The 19,860-nt window shown below is 39.3% G+C and overlaps 1 protein-coding gene across 4 annotated transcripts in view; it reads right to left on the bottom strand.

Annotated features, from left to right (window-relative positions):
• ST3GAL3 (ST3 beta-galactoside alpha-2,3-sialyltransferase 3) overlaps nt 1–19,860 on the bottom strand; it is a 215,260-nt gene that overhangs the window by 176,402 nt on the left and 18,998 nt on the right. For all 4 annotated transcript variants that reach the window (XM_070368330.1, XM_070368329.1, XM_070368333.1 and 1 more), the window contains exon 2: nt 9,643–9,787. In XM_070368330.1, coding sequence (XP_070224431.1) covers nt 9,643–9,757 — 115 coding nt within the window. In that variant the 5' untranslated portion in view covers nt 9,758–9,787. The remainder of the gene's footprint in view (nt 1–9,642; nt 9,788–19,860) is intronic.

Genomic DNA, 19,860 nt, shown 5'->3' with positions numbered 1-19,860 from the left:
TACATATGACATTTTATATTTACTCTACCCTTTACTTACTTTATACACAACATTCCTATTTCCCATTTCTTGTTTTTCACAAATGTAATAATCTTACAACAGCAAATTCCATTTACTCACCCCCTACTCTTTATGCAAGTGTTGTCCTATCTTTTTATTTCTACACACGTTCACAGCCTCACTTTACAGGGTCTTTATTTTTGCTTTAAGTAATTAGTTGTCTTTTAAGCAAGTTATGAGAAGAAAGGAAAAAAAGTCTCTCATATTTCCCATTATTTATCATTTCCAGTGATCTTCATTTTTTCCTGGGGATCCAACTTTCCATCTGGTATCACTTCCCACTTGCCTGAAGGATATCCTTTAGGATTCTTTTATTACACAGTTCTGCTAGCAACAAATTCTCTTAACTCTTCTCTATTTGAAAATGTCTTTATTTCATCCTCATTTTTGCAGGATATTTTCCTTAGATTAAGAATTCTGGGATGACAAGTTCTTGGTATTTTCTTTCAACATTTAAGGAGCTTTCATTGTGTTCTTTTTGTTTATGGTGAAAAGTCAGTGGAATTTCTTACCCTCATACACAATGTTTCCTTTTCTCTGTCTTTCAAGGTTTTCATTTTTAAATTTCACAAGTTTCTGATGTACCTAGGTTTCCTCTCTCCCCCAATATTTATCCTTATTACAGTTTGCTGAGCTTCCTAGATCAGTTAATTTGTTTCCACCAAATTCAGGAAGTTTTCAGCCATTATTTCTTCAAACTATTTTTTCTGCCCAATTCTTATATTAAAAAATTTTTATATTGTCCCACAGGTCCCAGAGATTCTGTTCATTTTTCTTCAATATTTTTTTTTTCTTTCTGTGGCTCAGATTGGATAATTTCTATTACACTCTCTTCAAGTTCATTGACTTCCTCTGTTTTATCCAGTCTAGTATTAAATGAAAAATTCATTTCTGTTCCTATACTGTTCAGATATCGACTGTGCACTTGGTTCTTTTTCATAGCTTCTATTTATCTGCTAAGACTACTTATTGTTCACTATACTTCTTTTCATTCTTCAGATTATCAATAATAGCTACTTTATCGCCAAGTCCAAAATCTGGGCCAACTTACCCATAGACTTGGAGTTTTTCCTTGAATATGGATTTCATTTTCCTGCTTATATGTCTAGTAACTTACTGAACACTGGACACTGTAGATATTACATGTAGAAACTGAGTATTATTATCTTTCTCTGAAGAGCACTGATTTTTGCTTTAAGAGGCAGTGCAGGGGGCTTCCCTGGTGGTCCAGTGGTTAGGAATCTGCCTGCCAATGCAGGGGACACGGGTTCAATCCCTGGTCCGGGAAGATCCCATATGCTGCGGGGCAACTAAGCCCGTGTGCCACAACTACTGAGCCCATCCATGCTCTAGAGTCTCTGAGCCACAACTACCGAAGCCAACTACCTAGAGTCTGTGCTCCACGACAAGAGAGGCCCCCACAGTGAGAAGCCCACACAACACATGAAGAGCCCTCACACAGCAACAAAGACCAAGCACAGCCAAAAATGAATGAATGAACAAATCTTAAAGAAGAACAAGAATGGAGGCAGTTCAGGGACTTCCCTGATGGTCCAGAGGTTAAGACTCTGCACTGCCATTGCAGGGGGCACAAGTTCAATCCCTAGTTGGGGAAATGATCCCACATGCCATGCAGTACAGCCCAAAAAAGAAAAAAAAAGTAGTAGTTCAATTACTGCCTGATCACCTTGAACTTATGTAGCCGTGATTTAATGCTGCGTTTAGCATGGATCTGAGGAAAGCCCATGGTGTTTCATGCTTCTGTAACTTAATGGGACTCACCCACTCAAGACTTAGCAATATGCATTTAAGGTTCCTCCGCATCATCTCATGCCTTTGGTAGTTCATTTGTTGTTAGCACTTAATCATATTCCATTGTCTGGATGTACTACAGTTTAGTTATCCATTCAACTACTGAAGGACATCTAGGTTGCTTCCAAGTTTGCTTATGAATAAAACATTATAAACATACAACTTTAGGTTCTGGACACAATATTCATTTGGATAAATACCAAGGAATGTGATTGCTGGAGCATGGAGTATGTTTTGTTTCATAAGAAACTGTTATTTTCCAAAGTAGCTGTACCATTTTAAATTTCCACCTGCAATGAATGAGTTCTCACTGTTCCACAACCTTGCCAGCATTTGGTATTATTAGTGTTCCAGATTTTGGCCATTCTAATAGGTATATAGTGGTATCTCATTGTTATTTTAATTTGCATTTCCCTGATGATACATGATGTAGAGCATTCTTTCATGTTTATTTTCCATCTGTATACATTCTTTGTTGAGGTCTTTGGCTAATTTTTAAACAGAGTTACCTGTGTTCTCACTGTTGAGTTTTAAGAGTTCATATATTTTGAATAAAATCCTTTATCAGATGTGTCCTTTACAAATATTTTATTCCAAACTGTAAATTGTTTTTTCATTCTCTTTACAGAGCAGAAGCTTTTAATTTTAATGAAGTCCAGTTTTTACTGCTTTCTTTCACAAATTGTGCCTTTCGTGTTGTATCTAAAAGTGAAGTGAAAGTGAAGTCGCTCAGTCATGTCCGACTCTTTGTGACCCCATGGACTGTAGCCTACCAGGCTCCTCCCTCCATGGGATTGTCCAGGCAAGAGTACTGGAGTGGGTTGCCATTTTCCTTCTCCAGGGGATCTTCCCCACCCAGGGATCGAACCCAGGTCTCCCGCATTCCAGGCGGATGCTTTAACCTCTAAGCCACCAGGGTATCTAAAAAGTCATCACCAAATCCAAGGTCATGTAGGTTTTCTCCTCTATCTTCCAAAAATTTTAAAGTTTTATGTTTTACATTTAGATCTGTGGGGTGATCCATTTTGAGTTAATTTTTGTAAAAGATATAATGTCTATCTAGATTTTTTTTGGGGGGGGATATGGATGTCCAGTTGTTCCAGCTCCAATTTGTTAAAACAACTATCTTTTCTCCATTATATTGCTTTTGCTCCTTTATCAACTGACTACATGTGGGTCTATTTCTGGGCTCTCTATCAATGTTCCACTGCTCTATTTGTCTAATCTTCTGCCAACACTACACTATCTTGATCACTGTAGCTTTATAATAAGTCTTAAAGTCAGGTCACACACTAGTAAAGTAATGCTTAAAATTCTCCAAGCCAGGCTTCAGCAATACATGAACTGTGAACTTCCAGATGTTCAAGCTGGTTTTAAAAAAGGCAGAGGAACCAGAGATCAAATTGCCACCATCTGCTGGATCATCAAAAAAGCAAGAGTTCCAGAAAAACATCTACTTCTGCTTTATTGACTATGCCAAAGCCTTTGACTGTGTGGATCACAATAAACTCTGGAAAATTATGAAAGAGATGGGAATACCAGACCACCTGACCTGCCTCCTGAGAAATCTGTATGCAGGTCAAGAAGCAACAGTTAGAACTGGATGTGGAACAACAGACTGGTTCCAAATAGGAAAAGGAATATGTCAAGGCTGTATATTGTCACCCTACTTATTTAACTTATATGCAGAGTATATCATGAGAAACCCTGGGCTGGATGAAGCACAAGCTGGAATCAAGATTGCTGGGAGAAATATCAATAACCTCAGATATGCAGATGACACCACCCTTATGGCAAGAAGTGAAGAAGAACTAAGGAGCCCTGGATTAAAGTGAAAGAGGAGAGTGAAAAAGTTGGCTTAAAGCTCAACATTCAGAAAACGAAGATCATGGCATCTGGTCCCATCACTTCATGGCAGATAGATGGGGAAACAATGGAAACAGTGTCAGACTTTATTTTTTGGGCTCCAAAATTAGTGCAGATGGTGACTGCAGCCATGAAATTAAAAGACGTTTGCTTACTCCTTGGAAGGAAAGTTATGACCAACCTAGATAGCATATTAAAAAGCAGAGACATTACTTTGCCAACAAAGGTCCTTCTAGTCAAGGCTACGGTTTTTCCAGTGGTCATGTATGGATGTGAGAGTTGGACTATAAAGAAAGCTGAGCACTGAAGAATTGATGCTTTTGAACTGTGGTGTTGGAGAAGACTCTTGAGAGTCCCTTAGACTGCAAGGAGATCCAACTAGTCCATCCTAAAGGAGATCAGTCCTGGGTGTTCATTGGAAAGACTGATGTTGAAGATGAAACTCCAATACTTTGGCCACCTGATGCGAAGAGCTGACTCATTTGAAAAGACCATTTGAAAAGATGCTGGGAAAGATTGAGGGCAGGAGAAGAAGGGGATGACAGAGGATAAGATGGTTGGATGGCATCACCAACTCAGTGGACATGAGTTTGAGTAAATTCTGGGAGTTGGTGATGGACAGGGAGGCCTGGCATGCTGCAGTTCATAGGGTCACAAAGAGTCAGACACAACTGAGCGACTGAACTGAACTGAAGGTGGAAACTTAGATAATTGATTTTAGATCTTTCTTCTTTTCTAATATATGTTTCAACACTATAAATTTCCCTCTGATCTTGCTATATCCCACTTTTTTTTTTATCAGTTTGGCTATCATTTCATTCAGTTAAAAATATTCTTTAAAATCTCATATATTTATTTTTTGACCCATGTTGTACTTAGAAGTATACAGTTTAATTTTCATGTATTTGGGGATTTTCTAGTTATCTTTGTTTCACTGATTTCTAGTTTAGTTCTTTTGTGGTCTGAAAGAACACATTGTATGATTTCTATTCTTATAAATTTGTTAAGATGTTTATGGAAAAAGAATGAGATACTGCCATCTGTAGTAAAATGATGGACCTAGAGATTGTCACACTAAGTGAAGTAAGTCAGAGAAAGACAAATAGCCTATGATATCACTTATTTGTGGGATCTAAAATATCATACAAATGAACTTATTGACAAAACAGAAACAGGCTCATAGATATAGAAAATAAACTTTTGGTTATCAAAGGTAAAAGATGAGGGGATAAATTAAGAGATTGGGATTAACATATATACACTACCATACATAAAACAGATAACTAGTAAGGCCCTGCTGTGAGCACAGGGAACTCTACTCAATGATCTGCAATAACCTATATGGAAAAAGAATCTAAAAAAGAATGGATATATGTATAACTGATTCACTTTGCTGGATACCTGAAACTAACATAACATTGTTAATCCACTATATCCAAGAATAAACAAAAAAAATACAATACAAATGAACTTACCAACAAAACAGAAACAGACTCACAGACATGGAAAACAAATTTACGGTTACCAAAAGGGAAAAGGGGGAGAGGGTTAAATTAGGAGTTTGATATTAGCAGATACAAAGTATTATACATAAAATAAACAACAAGGTCCTCCCTATATAGCATAGAGAACTATATTCAATATTATGGAATAAAATATAATGGAATATATATGTATATTTGTGTATATATACGTATATAAATTGAATCGCTTTGCTATATGCTAGAAATGAACATAACATTGCCAAATTAGCTATACTTGAAGGGGGAAAAAAAAGATGTGTTTTACGGCCCAGAACATGGTCTATCTTGAATGTTGCATGTGAACTTGAGAAGAAATGCATATCCTGTTGTTGCCAGGTGAAGTAGTCTATAGGCATCAATTATAGCCAATTGATTGATGGTGTGATTGAATTCAATTAGGTTCTTACATATTTCCTGCCTGCTGGATCTGTTCATTTTTGACAAAGTGGTATTGAAGTCTCCAACTATGATAGTATTCATCTACTACTCTTTGCAATTTTACTGATTTTTGCCTCACAGTTTGAGGCTCTATTAGGTGCATACACATTGAGAATTTTTATGCCTTGTCAGAGAACCAACCCCTTTATCATCATGTCGTGCCTTCTTTATCAGTGATAACTTTCCTTGTTTTGAAGCCTGCTTTGTCTGAAATTAACACATCTACTCCTACCTGTTTTGACTAGTGTTAGCACCGTATATTTTTCTCCATTTACTTTTAATTTATATGTGTCTTTATAACTAAAATGGGTTTCTTGCAGACAACAGGCAGTCGGGTCTTGTTTGTTTGGGCCAATCTCTGTCTTATAATTGGTGCATTTAGACCACTGATATTCAAAGTGACTACCAATATATTTGGAGTAATACCATATTCATTACAGTTTTCTATTTGCTGTCCTCATTTTTTGTTCTTATTTTTATCCTCTACTCTTTTTATGCTTTTTATGGTTTTAATCGAGCAATTTATGATTCTATTTTCTTTCCTTTTTTAGCATACAGGTTCTACTTTTTAAACTTTTTTTTAGTGGTTCTCTCCAGATGCGGTGGCAATGGTCTGCCCTGCGTGCTCTTCTCTCTTACAGAGCCAAGAGGAGTTGACTTTTCGTCTGTTCAGTGTTTCACTTGTTGTTAGTCAGAGTGGCAACCTCCAAGCCCCTTAACATGCAGAACGGGAAACCTCAAGCTACAGAACTTCTAAAAACACATTGATAACTAGGACCAATCTCACACAGCAAACCTTTAGATTAAGCACCTGACCCAAGCCCTGGCAATCTGACTAAGCACTGGCCACATGCAGCTCTAAACTGCTCAAGAGAGAACAGTTTGCATCTTTCTATTAATACCACATGCCTTGGGATTAATTCTTAAAATTTCCTAGCAGGAAGGAATTCCATGCTCTAACATGGCATTTCACACAGACCTCTCTTTTAGAATATGACACATTATAGTAGTTGATTTATTTCTTTCTCATGTTATAGGCTGAGAGCATAAAGTCTACCTTCATCTTATATGCAGTTTACATAGAACAGTTTGGACCATAATAAGAACATATTGCTTACTGAATAAATCAGTTGATAATAAAAAACTCTTGACTCCCCGCCTTTCCCCCAACGTGATGGAATCCTAATATGTAACCTTGGTTAAGTCATAAATGAATAAAAATTAAGGAAAATAATGCCAAAGACATTTATTTTTCAAGCTTGGTAGTGCCCTCTAAGCTCCACAGATGAGAGACAAACTCTTGATCACTGAGCCTCTTTGAAGCCTCAGTTTCTACATCTGTAAAAGAGGATAATAATAATCAATGTAAACTATGAGGTTATGAATATAAAGCTCTCATTACGATACATACAGTAGACACTCAACAAATTATTATTTTCATTTCATTATTATTAGCAGCAGCATCAATACTGTCAAACCATCACTTACAATTCAGTACACAGTAGCCATTTGCTTTAGAAACTCCTTCAGCTTGACCTTGTTGACTGAGTAAAGGTTACAAGGTAAAAGATAACCCCTGAGTTGGTAAGACATTAGGGTTGATCACATTACTCCATCCTCTGATATTACAGCACAGAAACAACATGCTATAGTAAGGAGGTCTAAAAAACCCATTCGAGGTCAAATATCTGAAAGGCGTGAGAGAATAACAGAAAAGATGTGGATAGTGGGTAGTCAGCTAATAACTAACTCAAAGCAGATGGTAACTGTTAACAAACTATGGAACCTACAGCACAAGAACAGCAACTGTCACCTCCAACCTAATAAACCCCTTGTCGCCTGGAGGACTTTCTTTCTCTTCTTATTTTCCTCCCCTTTTCTTTCTTCACCTCTATCCTGACACTCTATGATTTCTTCTCTGAGTCTCTCTGTTCTTTCTTTTTACCAATTGAAATACAGAATTAATTTATACTCTTAGTATTTACTATACTTTTCAGTAAAATAATGAAAATATGTTTAAAGAAAGAAAATCAGGACTCAATTCCAGTTCTAATAATTAGCTATGTAACTTGGGTAAATTAAACTAAACACTTTAGTTTGCTCAAATGGAAAATAGAGATAATAATAGCCTCTTCACATGGTTATAGTAAGAAGTAAATTAAATTTGTAAATTATCTAGCCTAAAACCTGACACACAATAGGTCTTCCATAAAGTTAATGTCCTTCTCAATTTCTCTAGAAAAAAATCATCTAATCCTTGGCTATGTCTTCCACAGTACCTCTTAACAGAGAAGGAAAGCCTCCCATTCCTTGTACATATTCCCATCATTTTTATGAATATAAATGAACCCAACCATTACAGATATGGACAATGCTGCTAACTACAGAATTTCACACTGCATTGATATAAACTCCGGAGAAGGCAATGGCACCCCACTCCAGTACTCTTGCCTGGAAAATCCCATGGACGGAGGAGCCTGGGAGGCTGCACTCCATGGGGTCGCTAGGAGTCGGACACGACTGAGCGACTTCACTTTCACTTTTCACTTTCCTGCATTGGAGAAGGAAATGGCAACCCACTCCAGTGTTCTTGCCTGGAGAATCCCAGGGACAGGGGAGCCTGGTCGGCTGCCGTCTCTGGGGTTGCAGAGAGTCGGACACGACTGAAGCAACTTAGCAGAAGCAGATATAAACTCTCCTTACTCTGGGTCCTCTCCTTGATCTTAAAGATAAGTTGGAACAGAAAAATTTAAATAGAAACACAAAGTAAGTAATGATAATTATAAACTATGCATTTAAGAGGCACTTAAACATTACTCATAAAACAATAATATGAAAAGTATAACACTATGCTTTTAAAACTGGCTTAAAGCTGCTTCAGTACTTTGGACCTTGTGAGAAAATTATGAACAACCTCACAGGAACAGTTCCCACATTAAGGAGTCAATACAGTAGCAGGCCAATTGCCAGCTGCCTCTTCCAACTCATTCTAACTCAGTTAACCTCTGAGCTAGAGACTGACTCTACTCTCAAGTGAATTCCACACTGGTATCCAATAAGTGTTTGTAAAAATAGAACTATCCTAGAGAAAAGACATTAGGAATCAGAACAGACTACCCAAACTTTACTGCAGCCAGTTCAGACAGCCACGAGACAAAAGAAGCAAAAGGAAAACCACGTGTGGCCACCATGTGGCACCTGAAAGACAGCCAAGAAGGCACTGTTCCGAGGCTGGTGCGGCTCAGTGCAATTCTTCAACTGCAAACCCCAAACCACAATGCAGGCGACACTGAGTGAACCAGAAGCAAGCTGGTGTTGGGGAGGCGGGTCAGAAAGCCATACGGAAAAAAGTATAACCCATGAAATGACTGCCACGGGAGAAAGGGCTAGGAGCTACTGGGTAGGGGGAAAAGCCATTATTCTATTCAGGTACAAGTTCAGTACCAACAAGGGCTAAAAAGATGAAGTAGACAAAAGTTCTTTAGGGAAAATAAAACAAAGAGAGTGTTAAATTAAAAGCTGAAAATCCAAGGAAAGGGTAAAGATGCATGCTTTAAGGGCATTAGAAAACCAACTTCAACAGCAAGCCCCAAGATGATAACTGGCAAATGGGAGTGGTAGTAAAGTATAATAATTTGAAAGAACAACATTGGAGTACCAGAAGTACTGGTATGGTTTGGAATTTTATTGAAGATAAAACAGCATATTTTCCTTAAGTTCATAAAAAGATTTGCCATGGCATGCAGTTTTTATAAAACATCAAAGTTCTCACCCTAGAGCAACAAAAGTGGTGGATGGTTTCTGAGCCTAAGTTCCAGGAAGCTCAGTTTACTCTCAGTGCTCATCTCTGAAGAATCTGAGAGCATTGCAGCCACGGGAAAGCCCCATAACTGATCCACAGCAGGCTTTTTCTGAGGGTAGGCTAGAGTGCGACCATACTTACTGGAGTCCTCCCACTGGAGTAAATGTAGCTTCCATGCAGAATAATACAAAAATCCCAGTACCAGAAAAAGGCAGAGGGCTAGCAGCAGATTGCGAACAAATATCAACAGTCCCATCTTCACATGATCTACAATTTCCTACATGACCTAAAAAAAAAAACACAACAACAAAGAAAAACAATTTAGGTCTTAACTGATAAAGCAATCATCTTACTGATATACTCTACCTTAGAATAAGTATTTATAGGACAATTTCCAAATGAAGAACAACCTGGAATTATCACTGATTGATGACGTGGCATCCTCCGACCTGCTCAAGCCTGGCTCAAAGGACAGCTTCACCATCACTCAGCATCCAAGCCAGCTGTCACCCTCGTGTCTCTCTTCTCGCTCACTCCTAACACCAAATCAGTGACCAAACTGGCAATTCCAACCTCGCAAGTAAATCTCAAATCATACCTGCTTCCCACCGTTGCCCACCTAAGCCCTGACACCACCATATTCCCACAACACAAGTTGCCCTGCCTCCAAATCTGCGTCTCCCTAATCCATTTTCCACACAACACAAAGGGCAGTTAATAACACAAAATTTAACCCTACTTCCTGGCGTAAACCCCTTTGCGCTAGTGTTCTACTGCTGCTCTAGCAAATTACCACAAACTCAGCAGCCTGAAGCCACTCAAATTTATTATCTCAGAGCTCTAAAAGCGGCAAGTCCAGGTGCAGCATGGCTCAGCAGGGCCCTCTGCATAGGCTATCCCAAGACCAAAACCAGAGGCGCGGGAGGGCTGCATTCCTTTCTGCAGACTCTGGGGATGAGCACGCTTCCAAGCTGCTGCAGGCTAAATTCGGTTCCTTACAGCTGTAGGGCCCCACTACCTTGCTGGTTATCAGACAGTCTGCTTTAGTGTTCCTCTTCAGATTTTCCATGTGATACCCTTCAGTCACGGTGGGTTAGGTTCCTCTTGCACTGATCTCTCCAACTTCCCCTTTAACCACATCTTGCTTCTGTTTCCAGGCAGAGGAACCTCCTTGCTTTTCAGGTTCATGTGATTAGACAGGGCCCACGTGAATAATCTAGGGCAGCCTCCCTATTTAAAGTCTGAAGCTTTAATTTCATGCGCGAAGACCCGTCTGCCATGTAAAGTAACATATGTACAGATTTCAGGGATTAGTGTGTGGACAGCTTTGGTTGTTTTTCCTCATTGTTGTTGTTTTGGGTTTTGATTGTTTTTTTCTTACAGTGCTATGTGGCTTGTGGTATCTTAGTTCCCCAACCAGGGATCAAACCTGGGCCCCTTGCAGTGGAAGTGAGGAGTCCTAAACACTGGACTGCCAGTCAATTCCCACGTGTGGACATCTTGGAGGGACCATTCTCCTTAACACACCCTTCATTAAATTCTCAGTTCCGATAAGACAAAGTAATTGCTCCTCAGGAGTCTAGCAGCTTCTGACTGCACCCCTATTTACTCTCCAACCACCCCTTGCTCCTCCCAACCTCACTTGCGCCCTATGCTCTAGCCCCTCTTCTTTCTATTCATTGAACAGTTCTTGTTGTTACTCTCCTCAAGGTCTGTCTGGAATTTATTCTCTACCACCCTGCTATTGCACCTGCTGCACATTCTTTGATACTTACCTTAAATGTAACCTCAGTCAAGATGACTTCCTAGGATCACTCTTCCCTACCCCTACTAAGATATCTAAGACATGAAATAATCTATGAGAAATACTATAAATATTATATCCTATATATAAACATTATACATGAAGTGATAAAAAGTTAGCATCTTCAGACTATATAATCATCCACCTAAAAAAGCCAAGAGACTCAACTGAAAAACCGTTAGAACTAATAGAAAATTGAATAAAGTAGGTGATTATATGATTTACTTACAAAATCCAACAGCTTCTTAAAAACTATACCAGCAATAATCAATTTAAAAAATGTAAGGGGAGAAAATTCCACTCATGATATGGCAACAAAATCTACAAAATACCTAAAAATAAACTTCAGAAGAAATGAACAAGATTTTCACCAAAGGACATAAAAGATCCAAATAAATAAACAGACAGGTTTCCAAGTGACAAAATTCAAAAATGGAAACATGTCAGTTCTCCTGAAATGTCAGTTCTCTATAAATTTAGTCTAAAGCCAGTCAAAATCCATGTTTTTGTGTTTTTTTTTAACTTAGATCTAACAATCTGAGGGCTTCCCAGGTGGCACATTGGTAAAAGAATCCACTTGCCAATAGAGGAGATGCAAGAGACTCGGGTCCAATCCCAGGGTTGAAAAGATCCCCTGGAGGAGGAAACCCTCCAGTACTCTTGCCTGGAGAATCCCATGGATGGAGGAGCCTGGCGGGCTACAGTCCATGGGGTTGCCAAGAGTTGGACACGACTGAGCAACTGAGCACACACTCACACCAAGTTAATTTGAAGAGTTCATACCCAAGAAGAGTGAAGAAACTTTTTGATGAAATGAAGATTTGCCTTACCATATTAAAACCAACTCAAAGCTATAATTATTAAGCTGGATGGGTACTGGCACAAGAAAAGACAAATAGATCAATGGAACAGAACAGAGTCTAGAAATGAGCTGTCTCAATAAAGAGACACATACAGACATGGATACATACACACATATATAATTGAATTTATCCATATATTTGAATTTACAATAGGCATGTAAGGTTTTTAAAAAGATACGAAGGATACATAGCTAACTGTTGATGTAGTTACCTCTAAGAAATAGTATAGGACAATGAAAAGTACTTTTCCCTTCATACACTTTGAAATAAATTTGTTATAGGTCACAAGTATTGCCTCTATAATTTTGAAAATTTAAAAAATCAGACATATGGGACTTCCCTGGTGATCCAGTGGTTAAGACTTCGCCTTCCAATGCAGGCGGAGCAGGTTCAATCCCTGGTAGGTGAGCTAAGATCCCACATGCCCTTCAGCCAAAAAAGAAAACTTAAAAAAACAGAAGGAATACTGCAACAAATTCTATAAAGACTTTAAGAAAATTAAAAAATAAAAGTCAAACATAAACAAATGGGACCTAATCAAACTTATAAGCTTTGGCATAGCAAAGGAAACCATAAACAAAACAAAACGACAACCTACAGACTGGGAGAAAATACTTGCAAACAATGTGACTGACAAAGGCTTAATTTCCAAAACACACAAACAGCTCATATAACTCAGTAATGAAAAAAAAAAAGTGAATAAACAAACCAATTAAAAATGGGCAGAAGACTTAAATAGACAGTTCTCCAAAGAATACATCAGATCAGATCAGATCAGTCGCTCAGTCGTGTCCGACTCTTTGTGACCCCATGAATCGCAGCACGCCAGGCCTCCCTGTCCATCACCAACTCCCAGAGTTCACTCAGACTCATGTCCATCGAGTCAGTGATGCCATCCCACCATCTCATCCTCTGTCGTCCCCTTCTCCTCTTGCCTCCAATCCCTCCCAGCATCAGAGTCTTTTCCAATGAGTCAACCCTTTGCATGAGGTGGCCAAAGTACTGGAGTTTCAGCTTCAGCATCATTCCTTCCACAGAAATCCCACATACCTATAGTCAATAGGCACATGAAAAGATGATCAACACTGCTGACTATCAGAGGCATACAAATCAAAATGTCATTGAGGTAACAACTCACATTGGTCAGAATGGCCATCATGAAAAAAATCTACAAATAACAAATGCTGGAGAGGGTGTGGAGAAAAGGGAACCCTCCAACACTGGTAGTAGGAAATGTAAGTTCGTATAGCCACTACAGAAAACAGTCGGAAGGTTCCTCAAAAAAATAAAAATCGAGTTGTCATATTTTCTAGTGATAGCACTCGTGGGCATATAACTGGAGAAAACTCTTAATTCAAAGATACATGCACCCTGATGTTCATAACAGCACTTTTCACAATGTCCGCTGACAGATGAATGGACAAAGAAGAGGTGGTGTCTATATACACAATGGAGGACTACTGAGCCATAAAAAGAATGAAGTAATGTCATCCGCAACCAGATGGACGGACCTAGAGATGATCAAACTAAGAAAGAGAAAGACAAACACCATGACATCATTACATGTGGAGTCTAAAGTGCATGACACAAATGAACTTATGTGCAAAACAGAAACAGGTTCTCAGACAGAATACAAAGTCATGGTTACGCAAGGGGAAGGGGCGGGGAAGGACAAACCGGGGCTTTGGGATGAACAAGTACAGGCTACTATATATAAAATAGATAAATGTCCTACTATATATAGCCCAGGGAACTCTATTCAGTACCCTAATAAACCATAATGGAAATGAATATGTAAAATAATATATGTATACATACACATATATTACTTTACTGTACATCAGAAACTAATATTATAAATCAAGTACACTTCAACTAAAAAAAAAAAAAAAAAAACAAATTCAGTTCAGTTCAGTTGCTCAGTCATGTCTGACTCTTTGCAACCCCATGGACTGCAGCACACCAGGCCTCCCTGTCTATCACCAACTCCCAGAGTTTACTCAAACTCATGTCCATTGAGTCAGTGATGCCATCCAACCATCTCATCCTCTGTCGTCCCCTTCTCCTCCTGCCTTCAATCTTTCCCAGCATCAGGGTCTTTTCAAATGAGTCAGTTCTTCGCATCAGGTGGCCAAAGTATTGGAGTTTCAGCTTCAACATCAGTCCTTCCAATGAATATTCAGGACTGACTTCCTTTAGGACGGACTGGTTGGATCTCCTTGCTGTCCAAGGGACTCTCAAGAGTCTTCTTCAACACCACAGTTCAAAAACATCAATTCTTCAGTGCTCTGCTTTCTTTATAGTCCAACTCTCACATCCATACATGACTACTGGAAAAACCAAAGCTTTGACGAGAGGGACCTTTGTTGGCAAAGCAACGTCTCTGCTTTTTAATATGCTGTCTAGGTTGGTCATGTCTTCCTTGGTGGCTTACATAGTAAAGCACCTGCCTGCAATGCAGGAGACCTGGGTTCAATCCCTGGGTTGGGAAGATCCCCTGGAGAAGGAAATGGCAACCCACTCTAGTACTCTTGCCTGGAAAACCCCATGGATGAAGGAGCCTGGTAGGCTACAGTCCATGGGGTTGCAAAGAGTCAGACATGACTGAGCAACTTCACACAAGGTTGGTCACAACCTTTCTTCCAAGAAGCAAGCGTCTTTTAATTTCATGGCTGCAGTCACCACCTGCACTAATTTTGGAGCCCCAAAAATAAAGTCTGTCACTGTTTCCATTGTTTCCCCATCTATCTGCCATGAAGTGATGGGACCAGATGCCATGATCTTAGTTTTCTGAATGTTGAGCTTTAAGCCAACTTTTTCACTCTCCTCTTTCACTTTCCTCAAAAGGCTCTTTATTTCCTCTTCACTTTCTGCCATAAGGGTGGTGTCATCTGTATATCTGAGGTTATTGGTATTTCTCCCAGCAATCTTGATTCCAGCTTGTGCTTCCTCCAGCCCAGCGTTTCTCATGATGTACTCTGCATAGAAGTTAAACAAGCAGGGTGACAATATACAGCCTTGACGTACTCCTTTCCCTATTTGGAACCAGTCTATTGTTCCATGTCCAGTTCTAACTGTTGCTTCCTGACCTGCATACAGATTTCTCAGGAGGCAGGTCAGGTGGTCTGGTATTCCCATCTCTTTCAGAATTTTCCAGTTTGTTGTGATCCACATAGTCAAAGGCTTTGGCATAGTCAATAAAGCAGTAGTAGATGTTTTTCTGGAACTCTCTTGCCTTTTTGATGATCTAACGGATGGTGGCAATTTGACCTCTGGATCCTCTGCCTTTTCTAAATCCAGCTTGAACATCTGGAAATTCATAGTTCATGTACTGTTGAAGCCTGGTTTGGAGAATTTTGAGCATCACTTTGCCAGCATATGAGATGAGTGCAATTGTGCGGTAGTTTGAACATTCTTTGGCATTGCCTTTGGGACTGGAATGAAAACTGACCTTTTCCAGTCCTGTGGCCACTGCTGAGTTTTCCAAATTTGCTGGCATATTGAGTGCAGCACTTTCACAGCATCATCTTTTAGGATTTGAAATCGCTCAACTGGAATTCCATCACCTCCACTAGCTTTGTTTGTAGTGATGCTTGCTAAGGCCCACTTGACTTCGCATTCCAGGATATCTGGCTCTAGGTGAGTAATCACACCATCGTGATTACAATACATTATAAAAATATAAATTGGTATACTCTTTGAGGAGCAATGTGGAAGTACAGGTATCCCCTGTTTTTTGACAGTTCAATTTACACCACTTTGCTTCCATGAAACCTATGTCATTATCTGTTTTTACTAAATGAAAGAAATTCAGAGATCTTCACTTTTATGAAGAGATGCAAAGAGCTTTCAGTATCTTTTGCACCTAGCAGTTGTAGAGGCAGCAAGCACCCAGAGCAGTGAGCGTGGCACCGCCAACTTCCTTTCCCAGTAACTATACTCAGCATCTCCGCAACAAGCCAACATGGCTTTGAAATCTTTTTATGAGCATCTGAACTTCATCTTGATTTATTTTGTGCAACTCTTAGCAAGATGTGTCCTAAGGTTTCAGAAAGGCCTAAGAGAACTTGTAAGAGTGTCATGCTCAGCATAAAAATGAACATAATTAAGCATTTAAACTGTAGTGAACCAAATAAAAATGCATTTGCACTGAACTTGCCTGTGTCCACCATTCAAACTGTTTACACTCTGAAAGAATACTGAATGCTGAAAAAGTTACTATTGGTTCTGCTAGTAGAGAAAGTGTTCTCTTTCAATTGGCATCCAGTAACGTTACGACAAATTGGAAAGTCTACTGCTTGAGTGGATTGATGCATGTACAAAGCATGTTCCTTCATTAACTTATCTTATATTTAAGGAGATATCAGTCTTTTCAAAAAGATGAAACAGAAAGCTCTGGATGGGGAATTCCCTGGTCGTCCAGACGTTAAAACTCTCATGACCAATAGCCTGGGTTCAATCCCTGGTCAGAGAACTTTTAGTTTTAACGCCACAAGCCATACAGTGCAGCCAAAAAAAAAAAAAAAGAATTAGAAAGAAAGAAAGGAAGCACTAGACAATGGTGATGATAGTGTTACAAGAGTAAAATTTAAAGGCACCTATGGATGGTTGCATTGGTTTCTGAGGTGAGGGCAGCTTCATAGCTTAAAGGTTACTTGTAAGAGTGCTTTGGCTGATACTGGAGCTGCTGAAAAGCTCCCAGAAGAACAGAAAAAAGTAATTACAGAAAGTGGCTATTCACATAAGCATTTGATTACAGCAAAATTGTAATTTACTGGGAAAAAAAATACTGAGCAAGACGTTTATTTCAAGAGAAGAAAAGCAAGCTGAGGGACACAAGGCGTCAAAGGAGAGGTTTACCCTAGTGCCTACTATTGACACCACTGGTGACGGCTGTCCTAAGGCCTCAACTAATGTACCACTCAGGAAATCTGAGGGCGTTCAAGGCACTGGTAAGAATACACTTCCCATTATGTTTCATTCACATCCAAGTAGTTGGAATATCCAAGTGATTTTTTTTCTGAGTACATGACTGGGTATGTTAGTCCTTCTGATGAAAAATACTGCTGAGAAAATAACCTCGATAACAGGTGTCTCGTGATTATGGATAATTCTGCTGCTCTCCACCTGGTATTACCAGGTATAGCAGTAGCATTCATGGTGTGTTCCTACCACCAAATATGACACTGTTGCTGCAACTGTGTGACTAAGGCCTTGGAGCCACAATTGAGGCTTACTATATGCAAAAAGTGTGATGCATCTTATTACGTGCCACTGAAAGAGAAGAAAACTCCAAAGCATCTTTATGAGAGATTGGAAAGACTAAAATATAAAGTGGGCAATTGCTAGATTCAGATATAGAGACTAAACAAGTGGTTCCCAGTGGGGAAAGGGAAGCAGGGAGGGGCCGTACAGGGATAGGGAAAACAAAAGGTTATTATGGGATTATATGAAACCTTGTGTGTGAAACTTTTGAAAACCAAAAAGCGCTACAGAATTTAAAGAATATTTCATTCAATAAAAAATACAAATAAGCAAAACACAAATTTATTAATTAAATTGGCAACTGCTAACCGTGGAGATACTTTCAACAGGCTAAAAGTCTTACTGAGAAATGGCATTTGGAAGAAACTGTGTCCTGAAGTAATAAGCAATTTTAGGGTTTCAAATCAACAATAAGTGTGGCAACAATGACTACAGCTAAGGAGGCTGGGTTTGCAGAAGCTGATGAAGACGTTGAAGTGTTTTGGCATTCTACGACCAAGAACTGACAAACAGCTGCTGCAACTGCAAGGGTAAAGGATATTGACGGAAACCGCCCCAAAGTGAAGTCATCCACAAACTGAAATGTAAAGCACTCACAGAGATTTTTCACTATGACTGAGTGCTACAATGACTGCAGAAAAGTATGACTTTAATTTTGAAAGGACATGCAAATTTAGGGCAGGTGTGCAGGATGCTTTGAGTGCCTATAAAGAACAGTGTGATAGAAAAGTGTGTTAGGCTAAGCAATCAAGTACACTGTCCTATTCAAGCCTGTCACAGCAGCCAGAGCAGACAATGGAACTCAGCCTTGGACATCAAGGCAGACAGCCATAGAAGATGTAGATATAAGTGACCTGCTTGATCTGTTGGATTCAGATTATAATGAGAAGTTGATAAATGACCCGCTTCCCCTTTCTCCTACACCATAGTCTGTACCTCTGAACCTCGCACCACCCCAACCTCTGACAATTCAGCCTAACACACCATCACCACTGCCTCTTAACCTTGCTCTCTTCCTGATTCTGGTGAGTGAAACAATACCATAAATACATTATTTCTATCTTATACAGGCTGTGTATTTATCAAGTCATTTCTGCTTTCATTATATATTAGTGTTAGGAGGAGAAGGGGACGACAGAGGATGAGGTGGCTGGATGGCATCACTGACTCGATGGATGTGAGTCTGAGTGAACTCCGGGAGTTGGTGAGGGACAGGGAGGCCTGGCGTGCTGCGATTCATAGGATCGCAAAGAGTCGGACACGACTGAGTGACTGATCTGATCTGATCTGATGTAGTGTTATTTTAGGTTTTAAGTGTTATTTGGTATGCTTTGGTAAGTTATTTTTTGGGGTCTGGGAACACTCAAAAAGTTCTCCATATAAATTAACGTAATTGTTTCTTTGCTTTCTAGCACTTCAGCCTATGAAAAGTTTCATAGGAATGCTGTACTTTCAGGTGACAAGGGAAACCTATAGCTATTGAAATTTACAATATTCATACACCTTGACTCACCATTTCTATGACTTTTTTCTAAAGCAACACTTCAACAAATATTTTAAAAGACACGTGCATGGATATTTATCAGCAACAATGATTATAAGAGCAAAATACCTGAAACAACTCAAATGTCGATCAATAGGGAACCAGACAAATACATTACGATACAACTACACAATGCTATCAATATCACTGCTCCCACTGAGGTCACCACAGGAGGTAGACAGCAAAGGAGTTAACCAAAGGAAGTTAGTGACAAGATTTCCTGCAGCTGTCAACATCTTCTATGGCTGTCTGCCTTGATGTCTAAGGTGGAGGTTCAGTGTCTGCTCTGGCTGATGTGACAGGCTCGAACAGGACAGTGTATTTGATTGCTTAGCCTCACACATTTTTCTGAGGCATGTCCTGACATAGAAAAATAGCTAGAGTATACTGCTTAAGTGAAAAACAAGTCTTGTAGAATAGTATGTATGTCAATGTATATACGGCCCCATACTGGTGGTAATAAGGACAACAGTAATATTTAAAATTAAGGTTAACAAAAAAAATAAATAAAGTTAAGAAGGAAGCACACAGATGTAAGAATACACACCAAGCTGCTGACAATACTTATCTCCCAAAAGTGGGTATGGAGAGGGTATTTTTCATAATATATTCATATATTTAATTTCTGTACTCATGCAAGTAATAAATGTACAAAGTTTCCAAAGTGAAATAGAAATTGGAGACTCGTATTTTCAGTAGCACAAAGGATATGTACTGTGTCCAATCCTCCCACAAAAACAATGAAAACTTTAAGATATAAGAAGCCTGCCTACAAAAAGCAGGTGGTTCTTGGAAAGATTCTTCTTTCCTATTAAAAGGGGACTGAAGTGGCTGATCCCAGCCCTTCCCCATTCCTTCTGTCCTGAATGCAGATGTGACAACTG

Source organism: Bos mutus, chromosome 3, assembly GCF_027580195.1.
Source record: "Bos mutus isolate GX-2022 chromosome 3, NWIPB_WYAK_1.1, whole genome shotgun sequence".
Lineage (NCBI taxonomy): Eukaryota > Metazoa > Chordata > Mammalia > Artiodactyla > Bovidae > Bos > Bos mutus.
Note: the sequence above shows the minus strand (reverse complement) of the source record. Positions and strands in the feature narration are given on the sequence as shown.